Raw genomic sequence first — 15,890 nt, 5'->3', positions numbered from 1 at the left:
AGAACTACAGACAATGAAGCCCAGCCAGGCAGCCCCCCGGGACTGTGCCTGCCGCTCCCCCCACCTGGGGTCACTGCCAAGCTTTAGAGATAATGAGCTTCCCACAACCCCCCTCCCTTAGCTTCCATCAGCTGCCACGCTCCATCCAGGAGGCCTGGAAAAGAAGACCCTCGGCGCTGATGGGGACACTGCCTTAGCCATCGGGTGATAATGGGGGCCTGAGTGGGAGGAGTTTGCACAGCGGGAGTTATTATCTCCCAGACTCTTAATGGATGTGTCCCTAAGAGACCTGACTATGAGCTGCCGCTGGAGAAGAGACAGCAGCCCGGGCCGGGGGGGACAGCGGGGGTCGGGGGAGTGTGGGCACAGCAAGGGGGCCTCACTCCACAAGGTACGTGGCCCTCCCCAAGGACTGCAGTTCTGCCCACAGCCGTGGACACAGGGTATAGGGTGACGTGGGGTCAGGCAGGCAGCAGGGGCTCTGCAGTTTCCTCGCACCCCTACCCCCACCTGACTCACTAGCTGGCTAAGGATGGGGCTAGACAAGGAGATTGGCCTCCCAAAGGTGGCCAAGGTGGCTGGGCATGGAGGCCCCCCACGGCCTCGACTTCCCCACCTCCAGCTCAGGGTCTGCCTCCCCAGGTGCCCACCCTGTGCCAGGTGGGGTAGCAGGGAGGTCCTATGGGTTTTCCCAGGAGGTGCCTGGCTTGGCCTTGTGTCCTCGAGCGGTGTTAAAGCACTGCATGGATGCCAAAGCCCCCAGGGCCAATCCCTCAGGGAAGAGCCAGGCTAACAGTGTGTCCTGACATCTCTGCCCCAGGTTCACCTCCCAATAAGGGGAGAGGAGAGCCGGCTGGCCTCGGCACAACAGCATCCAGGGCCGTGGAAGAAACAGAGCAGGTTATTGTTGCAGTGACGAGTGGTGTGGCTTCCGTGGGATGAGAGGTGACCCTTACTCTGAAGCACCCTGCAGGTGGCCCAGGTGGGCAGAGAAACCATCTGTGCCTCGGCTATGGCTCTGAGCTGGGGAGGGGCCTGGCCTCACATGCTCAGCTTGAGTAATGACGTGGGGCCTCTACCATCCTCTGCTGACCCCTCTCCGCAGGCGGTAACTGAGGACACCCTGGGCATGAGGAACTGACTTCACAAAGGCTCCACTCTGAGCCCCATGCCACAGGTAGAAAGCTAATGTGCTCTTTATTTGACAGTCTGGCCAAGGACAGTGGGGCTGCTCTGCCATGGTGCCAGCACTGGTCACTGGTAGCCAGCCAGCTGGAGAATGGTGGGGTAGCGGGCCCGGTGGGTCATGCACTTCTGGCGGTCAATAAAGATGCTATTGGTTTTGACAGCGATTTCCTTCTCCAGGCTCATGCGTGTGTCCTCCAAGTTGCGCAGTGACTGCTCCGCTTCTAGAAGCTTCTCCCTCAGTGCTGAGAGGGACATGTTCAGCTCCTCTACTTCACTCACCAGCCTGGGGGATTTGTCAGAAGGAGGTATGAGTTGGGCTGTCACCAGAACACCAGGCCTTTGGGCTGGGAGGGGCAAGGCCCAAGATTCAAAGGCTAGGAACCTTGGTGAGGGGTCCTGGCCAAGATGCTCAGCCATAAAAGGACATCAAAGGTCCCAAAGGTTAGCCCACAAGCAGAGCTGGGGAGTGGGCTGGGGCCAGGGCTCTATGAGAGGCCCTAAGGCTCCCCGTGCTTTCTTCTATTCCCGGGGTTTGGAAGCAGGATGGATGAACCCCTTGGAGCCAAGTGAAGCCCTGTTTCCTGAACAAATCAAGAAACGGGGAAGGAGGAATGCCAAGGCGGGTGAGGTGCCCACTCCTCTCCCTGGGAGCTCGGTAAGCTAGAAAAACAAAAGACATCATCCCAACCTATGGCTCCAGCCCAGGACGAGGGTCCACTGTGACATCAGAGGTGGACTCATCCTCTTAGACCCCGAGGTTCCTCACTGGGAAGACTGCACAGCACCGGGTGAAGTGGGAAGTGCCCCACTGTCCCTGGCACTCAACACAGTGCCCCCTGTGGCCTCAGCAGTGTCCAGCCTTGCTGGGTGGGAGTGGGGGCGTGCAAATGCCTGCATGCGTGAGCTGTGCCAGTGTGAGGCCCCAGTGTCTCCTCAACACATCTGAGGGTCTGTGTGCATAGGGGAGGGGTGTTCATGGGGTCCCAGAGGCTGAGGGAGGCCTGGAGGTGGGTGGATGGCACCTGGGGGGTTCTGCCTTGCCCCAGGACTGCACCTGAACTGGGCGGTGTCACGGCACAGCTCCACGTTGGGCCGGTGCGAGCGCTGGTACAGGCGGGTCTGAGCCACCCTCAGAGGCACCTCCTTGTCCTTGATGGCTTGCTTCAACGCGGCCACGTTGTGCTCCTGGTCTGTGATCTCTCGAAGTGTCTGTGCACAGGACAGTCCCCATGGGACCAGGGCAAGACAGGCTTTCAGGATGGGCTTGGTCTCTTCCCTGAGCCCTGGGGCTGTGTCCAGTGAGCAACCTGTACACTGGATCTGGAGGAGGCGTGGAGGCAGCAAGAACATGCACAGCTACCTTGGCCTTGCCAGGGTCACCCAAGGCGCTGGGTGAGATGGCAAAGCTGTCTGAACTCCCCCGGTCCAGGTGTTCACCAGCCCTGACCCTAGCCACCAACCAGAGAGATTTGGAAGCAGCAAAGGCCACCCTAACAGCCTGGGTCAGAGCCCTGCCAGGCCCAGACCACCCCCTCCCATTTTCTCTCCTCCTGCTTGCACCTGACAGCCCCTCCTTGTCAGTCACTCAGGTGGCAGTGCCAGTAGACAACCACCAGTGTCACCTGGTTTTTCATCAGCTTAGTGAGGGTCCAGGAAGGAGTGGGGGCCCTGCCTCTGGGGTCCCTCAGGTGGCCAGTGGAAGGGGAGGGGCACAAGGGGCCTGGTCTCTCTCTGGCTATGGGCTCCTAGACCCCAGGGCTGGGCTGGACGTGGCCGGGATGCAGGCTGGTGTGGCTTGGGTGCGTTCTGCCTCACCTTGTGCAGGTGGTGCTTCAGCTTGTGGCATGCATCCTCCAGCTCCTCCAAGCGTCGCCCAAAGGCCAGGTTCACTGTGTCACACTGCAGCCGCAGGTCCTCAGAAGTGTCCCGCAGGATGCAGTCAATGAGCCCCCTCAGGTTGAGGGAGGCCAGGCGCTCGCGCTCGGCGCGCTGCAGGTTTTCTTGCGTGAATTTCGCCCACGTCTCTGGCGTGGAGGCGCTGTAGGTGGGGGGCGGCCAGGGGCGTGGTCGGTGGGTGCACCTGCCAATGCTGGGGTCCCCACCAGGCCCTCTCCAAGCCCCCCCACCCCCTCTATCCCCTCCACCTCCCCACGTCCCCATTTCCCCACCCTAGGCACCCCAGCACAAAGCACCAACCCCTGCTCCCCACATTCCCACGCCCTTCACCCCATTCTGTCCCCTGCACCTCCTGTGACCACTACCCCAGCTCTGCCTGGTGCCCCCGTGGCCCCTGTTCCTCCTGCGTCCCCACCTCCTCCCAGAGCCTTGACCTCCCTCCTCTGCCCCTCACCCCTCACCCCTCACCCCTCACCCCTAACCCCTCACCCCAGGCTGCGCTAGGATAAACGATTGTCTGGCACCCCCTACCGGCCGCTCTCAGAGCTGACTGTCAGTGTTCCTTGTCCTGTTTCCCAGGCTTCCCCTGACCCCCGTTTCACCCCCACCCTCCACCTCCACTCCCCTCCAGCCCCCACCCCCCAGCCCTGTGCCTCCAGTCCACCCCCCCCCACCCCATCTCTGGCCGCCTCCACCCCTGGCCCTGTCTCCCTCTGCCGCCCCGGCCCCTCTGGTGCCTGTGCCTGTGGGTACTTGGGCAGGGACCCTGCTTGCTGCCCATCCCCAGGGACAGAGAGCTGCGGGAGGGCCATCTGTGGTGAGGGCCTCAGGGGCAAGGGGGCTGAGGACCAGGAGCCCAGGCGGGACCTGGTGGGGGGGGCTGTGAGGGCAAGGGTGTGGGGACAGGGTGTTTGGGCAGAGGGTCCCTTGGGGGGCTGGGATGGCCCACCTTTCCTCGAACTTGGTGGAGTGCGGGTGGAACTGCACGTCGGTGCTCTGGTTGTGGTATCGGGCGCAGGTCTCGTCAATGTTGTAAGCCTCCACCTTGTCAGACCAGTCCATCTCGCACGTCTCCTTGTGCTCCCAGTTCACCCTGGGGGCAGTGGGCAGGGCTTCAATTTGTGCAGAGGGCGGGAGAGTTGGGCCTGCTGGGGTACTGGGTAGGGCAAGAGCCCCCCTAAACAGCAGGCGTACCTCATCTGCCCAGGGTAAGGCCCTCGGACGCCAAGGCCACGGACTCAGCAGTGTCCAAGAGCGGTTGTCCCCTCCTCCCCAGGATGCTGGCCTGGGCTATATGGGTACCCAGGTCCCACAGGCCATGCAGGAATCTGCTACTCCCCCACCTGCCCGGTGCCCTTGCCCAGCCTGCACTCCTGGCTGTGACCAGGGGCAAGGCCCTGCCATTCTGAGCCTCGGGGCCAGTAACCCTGACTTCCTGCCCAAAGCCGGCCTGCGGGGTGGGGAACAGGGGTCATCCTGTGGGCTAGAGACCCACCGGATCTGGTTCACAGCCTGCATGATGGTCCTTTTCAGCAGCTCCTGGATGTTCCGGATGAGCTCAGCCTCCTGGGGGAGAAGACCCCACCCCTGGTGAAGATCTGATGATGTGGGGCTGCTATGGGCCTGCAGTCTGCCTCTTAGACACCCAGGAGGGGCTGAGATTTGGAGTGACACCCAGGGGAGCTTGGGGTTCGGCTGGCACTTGATCCTGGCTGAGTGGCCTTGTGCCTTGTTGACACCTGGTCTCTTTCCTGGAAAATGGGGCATGAACCCACTCTTCCTCTTAAGGTTTATTCTGGGCTTTTGAACATTCTGTTTGGTGCATTGCATGGAGTCTTTTCTTCTGGGGACTTCTATCCAGCACCCCTAGGCTCTGGGGGGCGGTCCCTACAGCCTGCCCAGGGCACTGAGGCCATCAGTCCCTGGACAGCCAGGCCTACAGCCTCTTTGGACCTAGGGCCCTGGGGACCAGGAGCCCTCCTGAGTGGGGCCGCCCCTTGGGGCCATGGGCACAGAGAGACCTTCCCACACTGAGAACAGAGAGTCCCTGCCTTTCTTTGTGCTACTTCAACTGCTTCATTTTCTATGTACAAACAACCCTTTCCCCCAATTTGAAATTTTGCCTCCAATGGTGCACCAAACCCACATGTGTCCGGGCCTGTCCTCTGGTCCATGTCCCTGTTCATGGACACTCTAGTAGTCCATGCACTACTGGGCCAGTGGCTTAGGCTCAAGACAGAGGGGCTACACTCCCAGACTTGGGAGATTCTTGAGCAGCTGAGTGTGTGGTTGTGAGGGTGCAAGGAGGGTGTTGGCAACCTGGGGGAAGGTTGGAGGTCGAGGGAAGGGACTCAAGGTTCTGGCCTGAGCTTGGGGGGATGGTGCAGGGGATGCCTTGAGCCCCCGGGTCAGCAGCTTATCTCTGTGAATTTCTGATGCACACCCACATCTTGCAGTGTGTTCATAGGTGATGCCCCCAGGCTCTGAGAGGTGTGGAAACTCTGCCCCACCAGGATCAAGGGCCTGGACTAGGTAACTCCCTGGTCCTGCCAGGTTGAAGGTGGGAATCCTTGTGGAATGAATGTAGCCTCCACCCCTTTCTCGTCCCATCCACACACCACACCACTGGCTGGGGCCTGGATTTCCACTACAGGTGTCCTTGGGGAAGGGGGGGCTCAGCCTCCTGGAGCTCAGGGTCAGGCTTAATTTGCATGACTGGATGATCCAAGGGGCTGCCCAGCAGGTACCAAAACTTGAGGTAACCAAGGGATCATCCAGCGGATGCAGGTGCCACCGGGACCTGACCAAGAGAAGCCCTCCGACTCTGCACATCTTCCAATCTCAGGTGGTTGCCCCAGGACTCTGCTCAAGCCCCTCCCCACCCTCAAGGTGTACGTAAAGAGGTGTCAGGGCTGGTGGGGTGGACTGGCTGGGCTCCTCCCTGCCTCAGTGGCCTCTGCCTGTCCCATCCACAGACAAATGTCCCCAACACACATCCTAGGTGTGCATCCTGCCACAGCATGGGCCCCACCTCACCTCCAGTGTGAACCATAACTGGGGGTGGAACTGCAGGGGTGCTGGACATGAGGTTGGGACAAGTGGACAAGTGCCAAACTTCAGCCCCAGCCCCCATATGTGCTTGAGCCCCCACACAGGGGCTCCCAGGCCATAATGCCCCCAACCCAGCATGCCTGGGCTGGTGACCCTTGCAGGGAGCCCAGCCTTACCCCAAGCCTACTGTTAGGACCAGGCTGTAGGAAGGTCAGACCAGACACACTCCTGGTGGCAGACCAGACACACCTCCTTCCTGGGTGGCCTGTGCCCTGACCCTAACCCCAGCCCAGGCTTCCCAGCACCCAGTCAGTTCTAGTCCCCAACCTACAAACAGAGTCGGCTTCTCTGAGCCTGTGTGTGCACGCAGAGGGCCGCGGGCACCAAGGCCTCTGCCAACCCGTGTCACGGGGATACACCTGTGTCCACCATCAGGCCCTACGCAGGTAATTCTCCCTGCAGAAAGGTGAGGGTGGTCCGGGTCTGTGGGTCCCCGAGAGCCAGAGGGGTTCCCACCTTCAGCAGCTCCATCTCCACGTAGTCGCGAACGAGGTCGGGGTGCTGCCGGCGCTCGCGGCACTGCAGGTTGTCCGTGGCGATGGAGAAGGGCACCGCCGTGGCGTCCAGGGCGCGCTCCAGCCGCTGCTTCTGCGCCAGCAGCAGGTCGGTCTCCGCGCCCAGCTCGCCCACGGCGCGCTGCAGCTCCGACTTCCAGCAGTGCATGTCCTGCAGGCGCTCGCCCACCCTGCGGGTGGAGTCCCGCTGCGTGCGCTGCGCCAGCGCCTCGGTCTCGGCCGCCAGCTGCTTGCTCTCGTGGCGCTGCCGCTCCGACCCGTCGCGGTCGGCGAAGGCCTGGTGGTAGCTGGCATAGCAGTTCTGGAACCACTCGTCCACCAGGTACTTGGCCGTGCGGAAGCCGGCGGTGGCCAGGCCTGCGGACGTGTAGGCACCTGTGTTGCGGGCCACATCGTGCAGCTTGGGGGGCAGCTCCCGCGCTGGCACTGTCTGCGGGGCGGGCTGCTTGGTCAGGAGCACGTCCGTCTGAGCCATGCCACCACTTGGCCTGGACCCGGGTGGCCGGGTGGGGCACTTGTCACGGTCAGCAGAGTAGCTCTGGCCGCTCTGTCCCCGGAGCAGGACGTCTCCAGGTCTCCTGGAGACAGGTACATGCCAAGCCCTCCTGTTGCTGGGCAACGGGGACCCCTCCCCCAGCGGCCCTCTTAAAGGGCCAGGCAGGTCCTAACCCCACCCATCCTGGCTGGCATCTGGCAGGGGAGGCATTGAGCCTGAGACTGAAGTCCTGAGGCCAGGCCTGGCATGTCCTGCTTGTCTTACTTGTCCCAGGGAGGGGTGTCTCCCTCTATGGAAGTATCTTTGGTAGGGAGTTGAATTCAGCCTCCCGTGGGTACCTGGAGTCAGACGCCCACATCTGCCCCATATAAGAGGAGGCGGGTCCTGTCTTGGAGACAGTGCCCCACGGCCACCCAGGGCCAAGCTCATGGTTGGGCGAGGGGGGAGTGACAAGACATTGGCCGGGTCTGGGGCAGGTGTCCCTCCGCATCTCCATTCTGAGTGGGGAGTTCCAGCCCCGGGGTGATGCCCCACATGGGCAGCAGAGGGCGCCATTGGCTGTAAAATGCCAAGGGCAGGGCTGGACAGTAGCTCTCGGGTTCTCCCACCTCCCCCAGTCCGGTAACACTCTGGCCTGGGAAATCCCTCACCCCTCTAGGCGGGGCTCCTCCCTGGGGACCCCAGCCCTCTTACCTGGACACCCCCCTCCCAGCATAGTCTAGGAGAAGCCCTGCCCCACCCCCACTAGGGCCACAGGAACCTGTGGACCTCCAGACACACCAGCCTGGGCTCCTGCTGGCCTTAACTCAGAGGTGCCCTCCTCCCTAGGCCCTGACCCTGGGCCCTCTTCCCTGTGCTGATGGCATTTACACCTCAAGGCATGGAGTAAGTGCTTCATAAATGTGGGCTTTGGGGACTAGAACCTGAGACTTTCCCACCCCAGACTGAGCCAGAATGAGGTCAGGAGGCCCTCAGGGCTGATGTGGCCTGAGGAATGTGTTCAAGCTTCTCGGTGCCTCTGTTTCCCCAGGGGCAGCAGACATACAGGGCCCACTCAGGGTGGGACCACCATCCACCTCTCATTTAGAACCTGCTTTTCACAAATTCTTTCCCCTGTGGTGAGAGCATGCTGAGATGCTGGTGTCCCCTCCTAGGAACCCTCTCGAACACATGGGCTGGGGCAGAGCTCAGTGACTTTGAAATGACCCTGGGCCGGCAAGGTGGGGGGGGTTGAGCATAGCAGATCTGGAATCACTCTCCCACCAGATACTTGGCTGTGCAGAAGCCAGTCGTGGCCAGGCCTAAGGACATGAGCACTCACCCAGGGCCTGAAGGACAGGCCGGAGGCTGCCCCGGCCTCCACCCCGAGCTCCCAGAGGGCATCTTGGAGACCTGGCCTAGGGCCAGTTGGGAAGTGGCTGCCACCAGGAGCAGGGCTGCCACCCAGTAGGATGGTAGTGACCCATGCCCCAAACCCTCTCTGGGGCCTCCTGCAGCACTATTCATGGTGGGCCTGGTGGGTCCAGGCCATTCCTCCTGAGGCCCGCCTTGCTTTATCCCTGGCCCAGAAGTTGCCAGATGGGGACACAGGGCCTGTCATTTCTCAGCGTCACAGTCTCCAGCGCTCCCCAGGAGGCCCAGGTAGACATAATGGGCCCAAGGTCACAGATGGGAAGGTGGAGGGGCCCTAAGGGGCCCCAAGGCAATGGAGCAGAAACTTGGCCATCTGGCCTCCTCAGACCCCCCAGCTGTGCCCTCAAGGAGTTCTGCGGCCTCTGAACAGATCCACCTGCCGAGGCTGGGCCTGAAGCACGTCCCTGGCTGTCTCCCTCCAGGGCCAGTGGGACATTTTAATAACAGGAGGAGAGGGAAGGGACCCCACGTGCAGGAGGGAGGAGGAGTGGCTCCTCCAGGTGCATCAGCCCAGAGAGTGGACAGGACCCAGGGGAGAGAGGCTCAATGGAGGGAGGCTAAGGAGGGCTTCCTAGAGGAAGGGTCCCCTCCACCAAAGCTTGAAGAGCACACAGTCCAGACTAGGGGTGGGGCACCTTCAAGGCTATAGGGAAGAGATGAGGTGTGTGCAGCTCCTGACCCCAAGGCAGCTGTGGAAGTCCCCTTCCTTAGGGACGCATGGCAGGGCCAAACGAGACAGAGGATGTGAGTGCGAGCAGGTAGGCTAGGCAGGGAGTGAGGATGCAGCCAGAGGCCTGGCCCCCAGCCAGGGTGGGCGGGAAGTTGAGGGAGACTGAGGACTCTCTCCCCTCAGCTCCCCAGCCTGTGCCCCTGGGCTGTGGGCAGAAGGTGAGGACTCAGGAGCACTGATGCTGTCCTGTCCACCCCTCACCCAGGAAGGACATCACACATGTGACTCACTCAGTTCATCTGCCAGGAAGGGGGTACCCTGTGTGGCTCCTGGGCAGCTATGTCCGTCTCCAGGGTTTGGTGAGCCCCTGGCAGCTGCTGATGTCTTGGTCCGCTCACTCAAGATGTCCCCTCCCCTATGGCCTGGCTCTGGAGGCCTGTGGCTTGGGCAGCAGATCTAAACAACAGCACCAGAGACTGTGTGGCATGGAGCCTTCAGTGCCCCATATGTAACCAGGGCTAGAGCAGTGCCCCCCTCGTGGGTGTTTGAGAATGGGGGGGAGATGAGATGGGCAGCTCCTGGCATGGCTGGCTCCCCGTCTGGGCAGCCTGTACCCCTGGCCTAGTTCCCACGAAGGATATCTTACTGTCATACCCCCGCATGGTGTCCTTCCTGGGCAACGGCCAAGGCCGTCTGGGCAGAGAGGCAGGCCGGGTGCAAGTGGGAGAGCAGGCTGGGAGGGTCCAGAACAGGCTGGTGAGGGGCACCTGCCCAGCTCCCCTTCCTCTTCACCCACCAGAGAGGGCCAACGAGGAGGGGTTTTGACCTTCACTGGCCCTCAGAACCCCTACCTCCAGAACGAACTCCAAGCTAAGCAGTTTTTAGAAGAAGCTATAAAAGTCCAAAATGAAAGGAAATAATGTGAAGATCCCAACGGTAGGAGGTAGATAAAGGTCAGACTGTTGACCAAAAAGGGGGCACTGACCACAGGATGGACCACGGTGGAGATATAAAATCGGCTTTACGAAGAAAGGTCTGCCCAGTGACGGAACAGGACAGGGACGGGAGGGAGGCCCCAAGGTGTACCTGCCCGCCAGCGACGCAGGAGTGTCCGCTTCTCTTGCAGGTGACCCTCCTCCTGGGAGAGAGCCCCACGTGCCTGTTCCCCAAACTGTACATGTGGGGCCACCAAGAGAGGTAAGATAGGAACAGCGCCTAAGGCAGCGCCCAGCGTGAAGCACATTTGTTTTTATTATCTCTACTGTGTGTTTTTTAAAACATATCTTTTATTGATTTCAGAGAGAGGAAGGGAGAGGGAGAGAGAGAGAGAAACATCAATGATGAGAGAGTCATTGATCGGCTGCCTCCTGCACCTCCCCCCTCGGGGATCGAGCCCTCAGCCCGGGCGTGTGCCCTGACCGGGATCCCCTGGATCCTAGGTCGATGCTCAACCACTGAGCCCCGCCCCGCCTGGCGCTACTTTTTTATTGTGTGAAAACATACATGAAGTGTATGATTGGGCAGCATTTACACCCACAAGACTGTGAAACCACCATCTCTACTTAGTTCCAGAACTTTCTATCACTCCAAACAGAGGCCCTGGCCCCATTAGCAGTCACTCTCCAATCTCCCCACCCCCAGCCACTGGCAGCCACCAATCTGTTCTTGGTCTCTGTGGATTTGCCTGTTTGGGACATTTCATGTAACTGGAGCCACACAATGTGTGGTCCTTTGTGTCTGGATTATTTCAGAGAATGTTTTCAAGGCCCATCACGTTGTAGGGCATCAGGGCTCCGTTCCTTTTTGTGGCTGCATACTATTCCGCTGTTTGGACAGACCACATTGAGTTCACCCACGCATCCATTAATGGACACTCGGGTCATTTCCAGGTTTTGGCTGCTGCAAGCAGAGCTATTGTGAACACGGATACACATGTTTCTGTTTGTTTGAACACTGTTTTCAGTTCTTTTGAGTATGTTCTTTTTATCACCCAGATACCACGTGAAAAATCTCAAAGGCCTTGACTTTGAAAACATAGCAATGCAGTGACAGGCTTTCAAGCTCCACCTCCCTGGGGTCTTAAAAATAATAAAATCTGCAAGATTGCCTGCCATACCCCCATCAAACCAGGGATGTGGAGAATGTTCCAGAAGGGAGGGGTGTTTACTAAGTGGGACAGAGCATCCAGCAAGGGCAGGATTGACTCCATACCCCCAGGGGAAGGCACAGACTTGAGAAGAGGTCCCTGGGGCAGCTGAGCATCGGCAACCGCCCCCCCCCATGCAATTTAGGCCCCCCGAGCTCCTGCAATGCATAGACCCACTGCCTCACAGCACCTTGCCATCCCTTGGAGTCTGACCCCCCTGTATGTCATGTTCGCCCTGGTGTCCTTCACACCTGTCACCCTTGGGAGCCTACTGACCTTATGCACTGCAGATGGGGGTGGAGAGAGGGGGGCTCCTAAGCCCTGCCCAGCTGACTCGGCATCCTGGCCCTGCCACCTGCCTCTCAATCCAGGAGTTTGGGGTAGAACAGCCAAATCCCCGACTTATCAGCTCAGCTTTATCTCCAAAACCTCCTGCAGTTTCCCAGAGAACAAAATTAAATACAGGATTTAGGAGAGATTTTGCGTCTGCCCGAGCAGGGCCAGGAACAGGCTGATATGGCAAAGCCGCTGATGCCTGGGCCTTGGGTGGGCGGATGGTTAGAAGGCACCAGCCCAGCCCCTGCCCAGTCCGGAGCTCAACAGCCAGGAGCAAGGACACTCTGCCACTGGGCCACATGTGGGGGTTACCAGGCCCCTGCACCATGTCCCCCTTGTCCCCCCAAATCTGTCCTTTGTGGTAAGCCTTTCAGAATCCCACAGAGGTTCGACCACCATGGAAAGGACAGGACCTCACCTACCTCCCAACCAGTCCTTCCACAGACGAGGAAACCGAGGCCTGGTGAGGTCACGCCATTTTCTGACCCTCAACCCCAGGCAGGCAATGGGGCTAGGGTGTGCCCTCAAATGCAGCACCATCCCAGGGGATCCAACCCTGAAGACAAGCGGAGACAGCCCAGGGATGCAGACCCCAAAGTGGGCAGCCAGCCAGCCTGGGGGAGGAGGGGCAGGCTCCTCTCAGCAGCTTGTCCAGCATCATCTCTGGAGTCTGGGGGTTAAAGGGATTGTTTTAATGACTCCCCAGCCCCTCCAGGAGGCTCTGAGGTCAGGGTGGTACCCCTGCTCTGAGGATGGCTTTGGCTCCTGACCAGGAGAAGTCACTGAGCCTGAAAACCACCTCAGGAAGCTTCTAGCAGCAAGAGTTATGGACGACACAGGACAAAAAAGTGTCGTGTGGAGCAGAAGGCCCAGCTGGCACTTGGAGCCATCAGAGCCTCTCTTGCCTGGCATCCAGAAGAGGCAGGGTCAGTACCAAGAGCTACAGGACACAGAGACCCAGGCCCCTGTGGCCTCCATCTGGAAGGACCCACCAGGACTCCCAGCTGCATGGGACTCAGAGAGGCTCTGCAGGGCCCCTGGGCCTGAAGTTTGTGTCAGAAGTAAAGGTGGTCTTAGGGACAGTTCCCAAGGGCTCAGCACTTTCCTCTGCCCCTCTTCTACCTGGCAGGCCTGGCTGTCCGGAGCCTGTGCTGCTTGCCCATGTTCAGGTACCTCTTCTCCTGGGCTTGTATCCTGCCACTGGGTGGGCCCAGAAGAGCCTGTAGGGCTTTGGTGCCTTCACTCCATGAGCCCGTCAGCCAGGCTGGGCCCAGCAGACCCCAGTAGAAATGACTGGGCTGAGGGGCCAACCCCAGCCAATGGCCACATGCACACCCTGGAAGCCCTTGTCCCAGGTGGCAGATCCCAGAGGGGTCAGGGTGTAGATGGCAGGGTTGCTGGGCTGAGAGCAGGGGGTGTGGGGTCCACCCATCCCCCAACCCTCTAGGCCAGTGATTTTCAACCGGTGAGCCAAAAGAATTTTTAAAACAGGCAATACCTGACTATTTAGTCAGGGCACTGACCTCTTTTCCTTAGGTCACCAAATAAAAAAATGACAACAGCTAACACAACAGCTGTCTGGAGTGAATTATTCAAAATTAGCCCTGCCGGGCGTGGCTCAGCGGTTAAGCATCAACCTAGGATCCAGGCGATCAGGGTTCGATTCCTGGTCAGGGCACATGCCCGGGCTGCGGGCTGCAGCCGATCAATGACTCTCTCATCATTGATGTTTCTATCTCTCTCTCCCTCTCCCTTCCTCTCTCTGAAATCAATAAAGATATATTTAAAAAAAAAAAAAAAGTTATATCTATGTTTTCTGTCAGATTGGCAAAAAATATACTTTTGGTGTGCCGCAGGATTTTAGTAATTAGTTTGTGTGCCACAAGATAGAAAAGGTTGAAAATTGCTGTTCTAGGCCGCTTTGCACTAGTGTCCTGCTGCCTTGTGCCCATCCTGCCTGTAACGGGGGTAACGGGGTACACAGGCCCTTTCATGGGAGCCAGGCAGGGACAGGGCTATGGCGTGTGGGGCTGACCCAGAGAGGGTCCTGGGCAGCTCAGGGCTGGGCTGAGGTTATTTTTAGCAGGGCATTTAGGGGGCTTGGTGACTAGTGGTAGGTCAGTCCCCATCTGGGAGACAGAGGGACCATCTTGACCCTGTTGGTGTTGTCACCTGAACCCTAACTCTGCCGTGTCTCAGGCCTTGGCACTGGACATCTTGGGGGCCCTGATCCTGGGATCCAGTCCAGCAGGTCTCAGCGGGTGCTCACTCCCCCAGTCTCCTGTCCTTTCTGGACCCCACTGCCTGCTCAACCCCAGGAAGAAGAGCTTGGAGGAGGCTGGCCCAAAGATGAAAGGGGTCCTTGTGTAGCTTCGGGGGGACATGGCTGTCCCAGCCTCCATGCAACAGTAACCCAAGCCCAGGCCAACCCTAAGCTGCAGACAGGGAGATTCAGGTACAGGGCCTAGAAGTGACCTCGCAGGGTGTCCCCTCACCTCCACTGCACTGGGGGAGCACGGGTCTGTAGCAGGGGTCCCTGCCTCAACCCTTACTTCGGCTGGCCTGGCCCTAGCCCCCGGTCCCTCCTGGCTTCCCTGGCCCCTGTCACGGGTTCTCTGACATTCTGGGTGAGTCATGGCCTGGGCAAACTTGGGCAGTACCAGCAAAGGTGTTGGGGTTCAAGCAGCTGCTTTGATGTTAAGAGGCCCCAACATCATCATCTGCAAACGCTCTGTCAGCTGATTAGGGTGTGCAGGCTGCAGATAAGAGCCCAGAGGGTCGCTTGGAGGGCAGGCACAGAGGACTGTGGAGACTGTGTTCTCCCCATGCACCCCTGCCTCCTGCCTGCCCCCCTCTCATCCTGCCCCTCTGGAGGCACCAGTCAAGGGCACAGAGCTGCCCTGGAGCCAGGCCCCTGGGTGAGCCTCTCATCCTGCTTGCACAGTCTCCTGTGTGACTTCTGGGAGACCCTAACCTCTCTGCGTCCTTGCCTGCAAACTGTGGGCCATGGTCCACTTCCCTGGCTGTGGAGTGTCCAGCCCTCAACCTGTTGGGCTGCAGGGTTCCAGTCCTCCCACCACTGGCCTCTTGGTTGCAGGGACTCCTGGAGCCCACTAGGGTGGATGAAGCAGTCTGACACGCCCACGCCCACAGCCCCAGCAGGCTGGAAGTGGGGTCTGGGCCTGCGGGGGCCTGGGATAGGGGCCTTCCTCCTGGTGGGGTGGGGTTGGGGTTGATGCCCACTGGGGCTGGGCTGCTCCTGCTTCCCTGCCAAACAAGAGGAGTCAGGGTCCCACACACAACGTGACTAGGGGTCCCCAGGCCCCCCCCACAGGAGCCCCTCATATAACCTTGCTGTGGTAACCCCAAGCCCCATGGGGCTACCACCCACCCTCTTCTTCTCCCTGGGGGTGACGCTGGCAATGTCTGTAAGCATTTGGGGGCATCACAACTGTAGGGGAGGAGGTGCCCCTGGCATCTGGTGGGAGTGAAGGATGCTGCTCAGCACCTACGGCGTCCAGGCAGCCCAGTGCCAGCAGTGCCAGGACGCCAGCGCCTGCCCTGGGAGAAGCGGCTCAGCTCCTTCCTGCCGGAGGTCCTGGGGGAGATGTGTGCAGACAGCCTCTCCGACCGCGCTTGGCAGCAGGAAGGAAGACCTTTCCTAGAATTGCCGGCCCAGGAGTGGGCGGGGAGGCCCAGCGCCCACGTGCCCTGCGGCCAGAGAATGCCCGCCCCCAGGCCCGCACAGCACTTAGCCCAAGGACGCCCTGAAAATAGACAGAGGCTGGGCGGCGCCCTCGCCCTCGACAGTCCTCGTGGGAGCAGTGGACACTGCGTGGAGCCACTTAGCTGATGGAACCAGGGCTCCCCTGTCTCCAAGAGGGAGCAAGCAGCCAGCTAAGTGCTTCAAGGAGAGGGGCAAGGTCACCAGGAGGGGCCTGGGCCACAAGTGAGCAGCTGCAGGCCCCTACCTCTGCCCAACTGCTTACCCCCATTCACCCACCCCGTCCTTTCCATGAGCCAGGCCTGGCCCTCAGCCCCCTCAGCCCCCTCAGCCTCTCAGCCCCCTCAGCCCCCTCAGCCCCCTCAGCCCCTGCACCCTCACACCACCCAGCCTGG

General features: G+C 60.2%; 1 protein-coding gene across 1 annotated transcript; it reads right to left on the bottom strand.

Moving 5' to 3' along the window:
• Positions 1-1,254: 1,254 nt before the first annotated feature.
• Positions 1,255-7,185, bottom strand: TEKT4 (tektin 4). Its single transcript, XM_016208010.2, has 6 exons — positions 6,652-7,185; positions 4,580-4,650; positions 4,034-4,177; positions 3,004-3,226; positions 2,243-2,397; positions 1,255-1,471 (listed from the first exon to the last, which is right to left on the bottom strand). The coding sequence occupies exons 1-6, from the start codon at positions 7,183-7,185 to the stop codon at positions 1,255-1,257; spliced, it is 1,344 nt and encodes a 447-aa protein (XP_016063496.1).
• Positions 7,186-15,890: the final 8,705 nt, after the last annotated feature.

Source organism: Miniopterus natalensis, chromosome 3, assembly GCF_054644295.1.
Source record: "Miniopterus natalensis isolate mMinNat1 chromosome 3, mMinNat1.hap1, whole genome shotgun sequence".
In the NCBI taxonomy this organism is placed as follows: domain Eukaryota; kingdom Metazoa; phylum Chordata; class Mammalia; order Chiroptera; family Miniopteridae; genus Miniopterus; species Miniopterus natalensis.
Note: the sequence above shows the minus strand (reverse complement) of the source record. Positions and strands in the feature narration are given on the sequence as shown.

Bases quoted from the DNA above. Each gene is read 5' to 3' on its own strand.
- TEKT4 (XM_016208010.2), bottom strand. From the start codon at position 7,185: ATGGCTCAGACGGACGTGCTCCTGACCAAGCAGCCCGCCCCGCAGACA. The intron at 4,178-4,579 runs GTGGGTCTCTAG...CACTGCCCCCAG, and splicing joins CAGGCTGTGAACCAGATCCG to GGTGAACTGGGAGCACAAGG. The intron at 2,398-3,003 runs GTGAGGCAGAAC...TCCTGTGCACAG, and splicing joins TGAAGCACCACCTGCACAAG to ACACTTCGAGAGATCACAGA.